This window comes from Chiloscyllium punctatum, chromosome 45, assembly GCF_047496795.1.
Source record: "Chiloscyllium punctatum isolate Juve2018m chromosome 45, sChiPun1.3, whole genome shotgun sequence".
NCBI lineage: Eukaryota > Metazoa > Chordata > Chondrichthyes > Orectolobiformes > Hemiscylliidae > Chiloscyllium > Chiloscyllium punctatum.
The window spans coordinates 13,388,182-13,400,315 of record NC_092783.1 but is presented as its reverse complement, the minus strand read 5'-3'; the positions used below and the strand labels follow the sequence as shown (position 1 = coordinate 13,400,315).

Here is a 12,134-nt window from a genome sequence, read left to right as displayed (position 1 = left end):
TTTGAAATATTCCTGCCAAAATAGCATAAGAACTCAGAGCAATTTAAAAACCAACTTGCTGTAAAACCTTCAAAGTAAACCGTTAAAAATAAATTCGGAGTAAAAGGTGGCCATTCAGCCCTTAAAGGTTGCTCTGGTATTCAGTACAATCATAGCTCATCTGTTTGTGTTCCAAATTCCATGTACCCATCTACCCACGATCACCTGAGATTCACTTGACCAACAAGTAATGAGACTGAATATTAAATGACCCACCTCCACTGTAGAAGGCAGAGTAAGCACGGTTAGTGAATGTTTTTAAGACAGAAATAGATCCTTGTTTAGCAAGGGAATCCAAAGGTATCGGGGATAGATGGGAATGTGGAACACCAAGTCTCACAAACTTCTGAGAAAATATTTCACTTATTTCTGTTAATAAGAGGGCAGCTTCTAATTTTAAACACTGTCTCTTAGTTTTAAGCTTTTAAGTTTCCAACAAAGCACCCCTTGTTCCTATGAACTTCATTAAAAACAAGCTCGGGCTCTCCAAGCTGTCCAGGTGTCAATCTGGTAAACCTTGTCTGAATTCCCATCAATGTATTTACAGTCTTCCTTTAATAAAATGACCAATACTGCACACAGCATTTGAGATGTGCTCGTTAATACCATGTTTTGCTAAAGCATGTATCTCTTGTGTTTTATTTCTCTCACTTTAAGGCTGGCATCCCATTGGTCACCTTGATTATGTGCTGTGCCTGCATGCTAACCTTTTGTGACTTGTGCTAGAACACTAAGATTCCTCTGCACTTAGAAATATGCAATTGATATCCATTTAAATAATACCCTGCTTTTTCTTTTATCCTGTCTAAGTGAGCAACTTCATCTACACATTTTTACCCACTCACAATATTGGTCTGAATTTTTTGTAATGTCATAAAAATGACTTTTCTGTCATCCACAAATTTACTCGTCGTGCATTCAATCCTCTCATCTCATCGTCGATATAAATTGTAAAACGTTAAGGACCCAAAACAGGTTCCTGCAGGATCCCTGTTGTTACATGTTGCCAATCTGCATGCTTTGCTTTCCACCATACAATCACTGTTCTATCCTTGATAGTATGTCACCCCTATACCATCACCAAGGAAAAATGAGGTTGATCTCATAAAATGGAATAGCTCGAGGTGTGTTATGATTAACAGAGTTTTAATGAAAGCCTACTCATTGTTTCCTTTAATTCTCCTGTTCATCATTCTCTGTGCAGATCATATGGCAGGAAAAGACATCCTGAAGAATACAAGTCCAGTTGCAGTGTCCAAACTACCACAAATTTCTATTGCTGAGTGTAATCAAAAATCTAAGGGTAAGGACAAAGGTTTTTATTGAAACTTTGTAACCAATTCTCCTTTCGCCTTTGATGGAATTACATTTAGTGCATAGCTTTACTTTGTTAAATTTATATATTTGATATCGCTGAAGGCCACTTACCATCCCTGTTTTTATTTTATTCGTGACAGAAACAACTCAAAGAAGCAAATCTTTACTGTTTTGACTTTATTAGGCAATTATAATGAAAGAAAAAAATGAACTAGAATGAAGTTGAACATTAGTGATATAGTATAATTATTTTTTCAAGAATGCTGTATACTTTTGACTATTTCAATAGCTATTGATATTGTATGGCTCAGGCCATGAAGAACCTGGATGACACTAGTGTCAATATTAGTTCTGTGTTGAGATGGATGAAGTGGCAGTGTCAAAGTACAATTTACCTCTGTGTATTTGAGCTTGAAATTCTCCTTATCGTTTTACAAACCATTCTTCAAAAGGGCATTGGCAATGGTGAACTTGGTATATGATTATCCTTGCTAAAACACTGCAGTGACTTCTTTCTGCCTTTTGCAGAATAGCTGTCAAGGAAACTGTCCCACTGTTATCTGCTTTTGGGTGTATTGAAAGCATTTGCAGACTAATATCCAGCCTGTTCACTCTTGTTAAGAATGCACCTTCCCTGGCCATCAAGTCCTGAAGTGTTACTTGAACCTAACATTTCTGGCCCAAAGGTAGAGATGCTGCCACTGTGCCAGAAAGCTACCTGAAATAGAAATTTAGGGAAAGAAATCAGATTACTTTTGTGAAATCAGGTCATCTAAGTGCATGATGGATGTTGAGCTTGTTTGTAATTTAACCCTCCAGACTCTCAAACATCTGGTGGTGATCACTGTTTCATTCATATGCAAAGATTAAGCACTTGGACAAATAACCAGAAGGGCACATGATGCAAAAGAATTGTTCAAGAAAATTGGGTGTTGGGGGTGGCTGCTGGGAATAACTATTGCAAATGCGCTTAATATTTATATATTTTTAAAATGTACGGTAGTAAAATCAAGGGAAAGAAACCATAATTATGCCTGGGTAAGTTTTACTTTATTTTAGCAGAGGTACAAGGAGATATAAGCCTCTTGTGAAGCTAGTTCCACCAGATGTTGTACATAGTTCAATGACGATTTGATTGAATGTTTGAAAGACTAGTATAACTATCAACTTTGCAAGAATCTGCTTGTTAATTCAGAAGATAAAAACACATTCTGTTCATGATACCATGTTACTTTTAAACTAGAACACAGTGGATGTGCATTGTTTTTGCCAATGATAATAGTTAGGTGCTGATGCATGATCATTAATTGATAATTGTTTGAGAATTTTTCTCATCTGTATTACCTTCCATTACAGATTTAAATTAAATCTGTAAAATATTACATTGGTTGAAGCTAACAATATTCAAGATGAATAAAACTATTAATAGTAAGACTCGTGTTGACTGTATAATATCTCTGGTGTCACTTTGTCCTTTCGATGCAAGTGATGAAAAGTAAAGTTATTTACTGTGTGTGATAACCATGTTCATTGGGGCAAGTTCTTAGCTTTCATATCTTTAGTGGAAATTTAGATCGTCTGGATAAATTTGACTGCAATTCCAACTTATCATGTTTCTGTTACTTCCCCCAATTTAAAGGTGAAGAACAAATGGAATTAACAAAACTTATTACAGAATTTGAAAGCCAGCCAGCTGACGAATGTCCATACGAAGCTTTGTGCAATGCAACTTCACGCTCTATAGAAAGTTTGAAAGCATCTGACAAAGAAACAAGTTCAAGTCAAGAACTAGTCAAGGTGAGTGTTAAAGGAATTTGCAATTCGAAGTTGAATTGCAGCTAAGTATCTAATATAAAATCAAATACTGCAGATGTGAAGTAAAAACACACAATACTGGAAAAAAATTAGTCTGGCAGCATCTGTGGAGAGAGGAGTAGAGTTCATGTTTTGAGTCCAAGATGAATTTTCTTTTGATCTTGAACTTGATGTTAACTTTCTTTGAGTTTTTGGTCTCTTGCAAAACTAATTTGTTTTGAAATAGTTTCTAACTTTAAGCTCTGAGATGAGTGGATAGGAACTGGTTGGATAACACATTTTGAATTTTGTGTTGGCGGGATGAATGTCAAGCAGAATTAACATTTCAATATCTGTATAAAGCTTAATTGATTGTCATAGTGCTGGCAGTGATTAAGCATTATTAAAGGGTTATTATAATGAAAGTCTGCTGTCATCTTAGTAATGATCAAAACATTTTAAAATGTGACAATAAAGGATGTTCTATTCTATCGCTTAGAAGCCAGTCACAGTTTTAAGTATTGTGGCAATTGCTAAAACAAACCTAGGGAATTACTGTGCCAATGCCATATTGTCAGTTTTGATTAGAAATATAGACTGATCATTTTGCATCATAGCTGTTTGGCCCGTCATGCCTGCATTGGCTCTATTATTATTATTATTAGTATTATTCATATGCTTGTCGAGCTTCACCTTAAATGCATCCAAACTATCTGGTTCATCCACTCCATGTGAGAAAGCACCATGTGCTTGCCACTCTGAGTAAAGAAGCTTTATCTTAATTCTCTATTGGATTTAGACTCATAGAGATGTACAGCATGGAAACAGACCCTTCGGTCCAACCCGTCCATGCCGACCAGATATCCCAACCCAATCTAGTCCCACCTGCCAGCACGCGGCCTAAATTATTCTCCTATTAATGGCATCTAATGATTACTTTTCCCACAAACTGCATAATATCTGGGTGGGATGCTGTTTGGAGGCTCGGTGCAGACTCAATGGGCTGAATCCCCACACAATACTAGGGATTCTTTGAGCAGTTCAGCAGAATAACAGGAAAGCTTTGAAAGGAATAGCTCAGCATTATCTTCACTCAAATCAAAAAGTGGACATCCTGAGATGATGTCAGGATTCAACATTGATAAATGGCAAGTGGAAGCTATTGATTGGATTAGTACAGATGGTGAGTATTTATACTACAATTATTACTTCTAGTAAGTTTTCCTTCCCTAAAGGACATTAGTGAACCAGATGAGTTTTTCTGGCAATCAATAATGGACTCATAGTCATCATTTAGCTTCCTAATTCCAGATTTCTTTTGAAATTGAATTCAAATTTCACCATCTGTCTTGGGGGGAGTTTGAACCCGGTTCTCCAGAACATTTCCTTGATCACTGGCTTAACAGTCCACCGATAATAGAAGTTGGCAATTGCCTCTCGGCCTCCCAGCCTGAAGAACACAGGGACTAGGAGTCCTAGTTCAGGTTAACCTACAGTTAGGAAGGCAAATGCAACATGAGTTTTCATTTCGAGAGGGCTAGAATACAAGAGCAGAGATATAATGCTGAGGCTGTATGAGGCTCTGGTTAGACTACATTTAGAATATTGTGCACTGGTTTGGGGCCCATATCTCAAGAAGGATGTGGTGGCCTAGTAGCAGTTCCAGAAAAGGTTTACAGAAATGATCAAAACTTGCAGAATACTGAGAAGCTTGTGTTGAGTGGATGTGGAGAAGATGTTTCCACGAGTAGGAGAAGCTTGAACTCAAGGGCACAGCCTCAGCATGAAGGGATGATCTTTTAGAATTGAGATGAGAAGGAATTTCTTCAACGAGAAGTGATTAATCTGTAGAATTTTGTCGCAGAAAGCTGTGAAGGCCAAGCTATTGAGTGCATTTCAGACAGAAATAGGTTATTGATTATTAAGGGGATCAAAGGCTATCAGGTGAAGGCAAGGAAATGGGATTGAGAAACATGTCAGCCATGATCGAATGGTGGAGCAGACTCGATGGGCCAAATGGCCTAAATCTGTTCCTACATCTTATGGTTTTATGATACTTTGTGACCTGATCAATATTCCAGGGGAATTAAAAAAATTGAGAATGCCATGGTTATAAATTTGAACATATTAAGAGACATACAGGCGACTTGGGGAATTTGCATGGCCATGGGATGGGAGTCCACCTCTGGCTGGAGGCACTGTCTGATCACATGCCCATGCCCCAAGTCAAAGGCAGCATTTGGATCCTAATTCTCTATGAAGTTCTGACTAAAATTCAGCCGAGTGTCACTGATGCACATATGAGTGAGATACAAACCAGGTCCAGACATGTAGAGTCATATGTTGTTTCTCTGGTGACAACTATTTTGAAAGACGATCTCAGACAGTTTCAGTTGACTGACATGGATATCAGTAGACTCCCATCAACTCAGTGCTAGCTGATGGTCATAGAGTTATATGACACGGAAACAGACCCTTCAGTTCAGCTCATCTGTGATATCCAAAACGGATCTAGTCCCATTTGCCAGCATTTGGCCCATTATCCCTCTATCCTTTCTATTCATGTACCCATCCAGATGCCTTTTAAATGTCATAAATGTACCTGCCCCCACCACTTTTTCTGGCAGCTCATTCCATGCACGCAGCATCCTCTGTGCAAAAAGGTGCCACTCAGTTTCCTTTTAAATCTTTCCCCTCTCACCTTAAATCAATGCCCTCTGGTTTCAGTCTCCCCCATCCTAGGCAAAAGACTTTGGCTATCCATGCCCCTCATGATTTTATAAACCTCTATAAGGTTGCCCCTCGGCCACCAAGGCTCCAGGGGAAAAAGCCTCAATTTATTCACTCCTCCCTATAGCTTAAACCTTCCAATCCTGGCAACATCCTTGTAAATCTTGTCTGAGCCCATACAAATTTAATAACCTCTTTCCTATAGCAGGGAGAATAGAATTGAACACATTATTCTAAAAGTGTCCGACACATCTCCTATACGTGACGCCCCAACTCCTATATGCAGTGCACTGACCAATAAAGGCTAGCGTGCCAAATGCCTGTTTACCTGTGACTGCACTTTCAATGAACAATGCACTTGTAGCCCTTGGTCTCTTTATTTGGCAACACTCCCCAGGACCCTACCACTAACCACATGAGTCTTACCTTGGTTTGCCTTACCAAAATGCAACATGTCACATTTGTCTAAGTTAAACTCCATCTACCTCTCCTCGATCCATTGGTCCATCTGACCAAGGTCTCATTGTATCCTGAGATAAGTTTCTTCACTGTTCACCATACCGCCAGTTTGTTGTCATCTGCGGACTTACTAAGCATAGCTACATTCCTATCCAAATCATTTATATAAATAATGAAAAACAGTGCAATAATGAAAATCAATAATGAGAAATCCTTGTAGCACACCACTGGTCACAGTCCTCCAGTCTGAAAAACAGCCCTCTACCATTACCCTCTGTCTCCTACCTTCAAGTCAATTTTGTATTCAGTTGGCTAGCTCCCCGGATTCCATGTGATCCAACCTTGCTAACCAGTCTACCATGCAGAACCTTGTTGAAATGTAGACATCTGCTGTTCTGCCTTTTATCAATCGTTTTTGTCACTTCAAAAAAAAATTCCAAGTCAATGAGACAATTTTTGAAGGTTTCACAATTTCCAACCATCCCTTTTATCTCTGAAAGCCTCTCCAAATCAACTTTTGAAAGTTCCTGCCTAATCCCATTAAAATTGGCCTTTCTCCAATTTAGAACTTTAACTTTTAGAACTTTAACTATTTTAAAACAAATAGAACTATGGTCACTAGCCCCAGAATGCTCCCCACTGACACCTCAGTTTCTTGCCCTGCCTTTCTTTCCAATCGGAGGTCAGGTTTTGCACCTTCTCTAGTAGGCACTTCCATAGATTGAGTGAGAACATTTTCTTGTACACATTTAACTTCCTCTCCATATAAGCTGTTAATACAATGACAGCCCCAGCCTATGTCTGGAAAGTTAAAATCCCCTTCCATTACAACCCTACTATTAGAGATTTCTGAGATCGCCTTATATATTTGCTTCTCAATTTTCCGCTGACTATTGGGGGCCTATAGTACAATTCTAATAAGGTAATCATCCCTTTCTTATTTCTCAGTTCCACACATCTATCTTCACTGGACTATCCCAGGAATATCCTCCCCAAATACAGCTGTAATGCTATCCTTAACAAGAAAAGTCACTCCCCATCTCTCTTGAATCCCTTTCTATCCTTTGTATAGCATCCATACCCTCAAACATTAAGCTGCCAGTCCTACCTTCCCTGAGCCACATTTCTGTAATAACTATGATATCCCAGTCCCATATTCACAATCATGCCCTGAGTTCATCTGGCTTACCTGTCAGGCCTCTTGCATTGAAATAAGTGCAGTTTAATTTATCAGTCTCACCTTGTTCTCTGCCTTGTGTCTGTCTTGACACTTTACCTTGCTCCTCTTCTCTAGCGTAACAGCCTCAGACTTGTCTTTTCTCTCTCTCCCTCTCTCTTTGGGTCTCCCCACCCCCAACCACCAACACTAGTTTAAAGTAGCACTAATCTCTCTGCAAGGATATTGGTCGTCTTCCAGTTCCGTTACAGGTCACTTTTACCCCAGAAGAGATCTCACTGATCCAAAAGTGTGAATCCCTGCCCCCTACTGCAGTTCCTCAGCCATGCATTCATCTGCCCTATCCTCCTCTCACTAGTACTCAGCACCAGGAGTAATCCAGATATTACTACACTTTACCTACTTTTAGATCTCCTGGCTAATTTCCTTTGTTTTCTGTATAGGGCATCTTATGTCATTGGTGCCAGCATGTACGAACTTCTACTGGTCATTCTCCCCTTTGAGAATATTCTGCTCTCTCTAGGAGGCATCCTTGACCCTGCTACCAGGGAGGCAACACAGCATTCTGATGTCTCGCTGTTGGCTGCAGAGATGTCTCTCTGTGCCCCTGACTAGAGATTACTTGGAACCTAACATGCCCCGCTAACAGAGCCAGTCCTGGTATCAGAAACCTGGCTGCCAGTGCTGTATTCTCCCGAGAGGCCATCACCCCCTAAATATCCAAAACAACATTCTTGTCTGAGATGGGGATAGCCACAGGAGACTCCTGCACTTTCTACCTATCTTTCAAGTTTCTTAGTGGTAACCCTTCCACCTTCCTGAAATTGCCATCCATCACATTCTCAGTTCCTGTAAATTCCTTTTTGCCTCTTACTTCTGCTCCAGCTGATCGGTGCAATCAGATAGGATTCGCATTTAAGCACACTTCCTGCAGACATAATTTCCAAGAATGTTGAAATTCTCCCTGATATCCCACATCTGACAGGACGAGCACATCACTCTACTAAAAGCCAACTCTGCCCCTTAAACAATCTACAGACCCAGAATTTACCCCGAAAAACAGTTTTACTACACAAAAGCACTGCTCTAGGATAACATAATGTCTTTCTTCTATATTAAAAATATATTCAAGGGACAGATCTCAGTAAAACGTTTAAAAAATTACCTATCGTACTCACCATTATAGGTTTACAGAAAAAAATAACAGATTGATGAGGGACTCCAAAGTAGCATGAAAACTGGTGAGGTGCGAGAAAAGAATCAGCAAGAAGGATGGAGTCACCATCGGCTATTAAATGAAGCAACTCATCCTTTCTGATGGCCTCACTCAAATGATGATAGCCTCTCCAAATCAACTTTTGAAAGTTCCTGCCTAATCCTATTAAAATTAGCCTTCCTCCAATTTAGAACTTTAACTACTTTAAAACAAATAGAATTATGGTCGTTAGCCCCAAACTGCTCCTCACTGACACCTCAGACACTTGCCCTGCCTTTCTTTCCAAGCATAGATCAGGCACCTTCTCTAGTAGGTACATCCACAGATTGAATAACAGATTGATGAGGGAGTCCAAAGTAGCATGGAAACTAGTGAAGTGCAAGAAGAGAATCAGCAAGAAGGATGGAGCCTTTGTTGTGGAAACATCACTCCATGTTCTTTAAAAAAAAAATCACCAGGAGATGCAGAAAATCCTTCACAAAATTAAACTTTAATCTTGCAAAATCAAAGCTGTGGGAGCCAGCAAAATGGCTTTCTGGCTCCCCTCAATTTCTTTGTTCTCCTCCAGTTTATACACTTTGTAGGTCCTGCGCTTATCGGACAACATTAACATAGCCAGTCACGCTGGCTTGCTTTCTCTTTCTAAACTAAGCATCGTCTGCCATACTGGTTCCTTCCATCACACTTAATCTATAACATTACAACACCAACATCTTCAGCATTAGCTCATCTCCCAGTGATTTAACTAACCTAACACAATGTACTACCATTATCTGTTACTGGAGCCCTGTAACATGATCCCAGGCATACATTCCAATACTAAGTTAACTACATTACTGCCGTAATAACTTCCATGAGAAAGCGAGGACTGCAGATGCTGGAGATCAGAGCTGAAAATGTGTTGCTGGAAAAGCGCAGCAGGTCAGGCAGCATCCAAGGAGCAGGAGAATCGACGTTTCAGGCATGAGCCCTTCTTCAGGAATGAGGAAAGTGTGCCAAGCAGGCTAATATAAAAGGTAGGGAGGAGGGACTTGGGGGAGGGGCATTGGAAATGCGATAGGTGGAAGGAGGTTAAGGTGAGGGTGATGGGCCGGAGTGGGGTGGGGGCGGAGAGATCAGGAAGAAGATTGCAGGTTAGGAAAGTGGTGCTGAGTTCGAGGGTTGGAACTGAGACAAGGTGGGAGGAGGGGAAATGAGGAAACTGGAGAAATCGGAGTTCATCCCTTGTGGTTGGAGGGTTCCTAGGCGGAAGATGAGGCGCTCTTCCTCCAACCGTCGTGTTGCCATGGTCTGGCGATGGAGGAGTCCAAGGAGCTGCATGTCCTTGGTGGAGTGGGAGAGGGAGTTGAAGTGTTGAGCCACGGGGTGGTTGGGTTGGCTGGTCCGGGTGTCCCAGAGGTGTTCTCTGAAACGTTCCGCAAGTAGGCGGCCTGTCTCCCCAATATAGAGGAGGCCACATTGGGTGCAGCGGATGCAGTAAAAGATGTGTGGGGAGGTGCAGGTGAATTTATGGCGGATATGGAAAGATTCCTTGGGGCCTTGGAGGGAAGTAAGGAGGGGGAGGTGTGGGCGTAAGTTTTGCATTTTTTGCGGTAGCAGGGGAAGGTGCCGGCAGTGGAGGTTGGGTTGGTGGGGGGTGTGGACCTGACGAGGGAGTCACGGACAGAGTGGTCTTTTCGGAACGCTGATAGGGGAGGGGAGGGAAATATATCCCTGGTGGTGGGGTCCATTTGGAGGTGGCGGAAATGACAAAGGATGATACGCTGGACATGGAGGTTGGTGAGTAATAACTTCCATACCTTGTGTAGTTGCTTGGACAGCAAATTTCAATTGAAGATGTGTGTAATGTTTCCTCCAGCAGCAAGTGGTGAGTACCATGGAGGGCACAGCAATTTTCTAGAACCACTTCAAGATATTCTAGATTTATTTAATGAATTTAAATTCCACCAGCTGTGATGGTGAATTTGAATGCTCGTTCACAGTTCATGATTGAACAGAACACTCGGTGATGGAAAAGTAGACTGCCCTGATCAGAGAGCGATGTTACCAGCCTGAAATGGCTACTGATGTTGCTGACTACTGTTGTAAATGGGAGATGTATTTTGGCTGAATCAGGGAAGTGATGCACAACCGCATGTGATCTCTTGTCACTAAGTGACGTCTAGAGGTACCTGCAATCAATTTTCCAGCCCATGACCCCTGTAAAAACAGGACAGAGCACATTCTCGTACTGGCGGTTGTCTGTACCAAGTTCACGCAGGCTGTTCCCACCTTCAACAGTGGCCAAACTGTTAGTGCGGCTTTGGTCTGTTCCATGTCAGATTCACATTAATCAGGGTTGCATTTCTATGGTACTGTGAACGGTGCGAATGAGTCACTTCCATTACCATTTCCATATATTTACTCCAGAGAGTGAACAAAAGTAGCATGAGTATTTTCTGGAACTGCTTTACACTTCTAATAGCACCTCACATCTATCCAAGAGTCATTCTCTGTGCTTTTGCTTTTTTGGCTGAGACATCATTCTTCCTGTGGACTATTTCTTTGGGCCCACCACATCATCTGATGAGATTGGCCAGGTCAATTAGGGGATAGCCAAACATCACACAAAGCTAAGCCATCCATTTGATATGGCATTCAGGAGTACAGTGAGAGAAGCGCTAAGAAGAGAAACATTGGCCAATTGCGAAGCTGACAGAATAAAAGCAAATTACTGCGGATGGTGGAATCTGAAACCAAAAGAAAAAATGCTGGAAAATCTCAGCAGGTCTGGCAGCATCTGTAAGGAGAGAAAAGAGCTGACGTTTCGAGTCTAACTGACCCTATGTCAAAGCTAAAAAAATGCGAGAAATAGGGAGGTATTTATCCTAGGCTCCAGACCTGCTGAGATTTTCCAACGTTTTCTCTTTTGGTTGCGAAGCTGACAGGGCTGACCTTGTAATCTGTGCAAAGGTATTCCTTCAAAGCCAGAATATCATGGGTAGGAATAAGACTCAGGATGTGAGAGTCCTGGAGTGACCTATGTTGTGAATCCAGGAGGTATATTCAGTTTAGAGGCCTCCTCTGGCCAAGAAAATGACACATGGAGGAAATGCTGGGAGGCAGAAACTGAAGCAAAAGGTGCCACTGATCATACAACTTCGGGAGCTACATTGACTGAAAGTAGAATGTGGGTGAACCAAACACGGAGCATTTAATTTCTCTTGAAGGTACCAGTACAGATAAGAAGCTGAGAAGGACTTCTTGAGCAAATGCTTCATGTCACCGTAATGCTTACCATTTGTCTTTATTAGTGGTTCAAGAAGAGAGTGCTCCTGTTCATGTGGCCTCAACCATTTTAGCTATCATGATTACAACTCTTCAGCATATGGCCACTGTGCGCTATGTGTAGTTGCTTAGACA

General features: G+C 41.2%; 1 protein-coding gene across 14 annotated transcripts in view; it reads left to right on the top strand.

Annotated features, from left to right (window-relative positions):
- The window catches only part of LOC140467167 (ankyrin repeat and SAM domain-containing protein 1A-like), a 346,018-nt gene that overhangs the window by 121,520 nt on the left and 212,364 nt on the right, over nucleotides 1–12,134 (top strand). For all 14 annotated transcript variants that reach the window (XR_011955354.1, XM_072563318.1, XM_072563316.1 and 11 more), the window contains 2 exons: nucleotides 1,244–1,342; nucleotides 2,996–3,153. Coding sequence is in view for 13 of the 14 variants with exons in the window: in XM_072563318.1 (XP_072419419.1) it covers nucleotides 1,244–1,342; nucleotides 2,996–3,153 (257 nt within the window). In the remaining variant the exon portion in view is untranslated. The remainder of the gene's footprint in view (nucleotides 1–1,243; nucleotides 1,343–2,995; nucleotides 3,154–12,134) is intronic.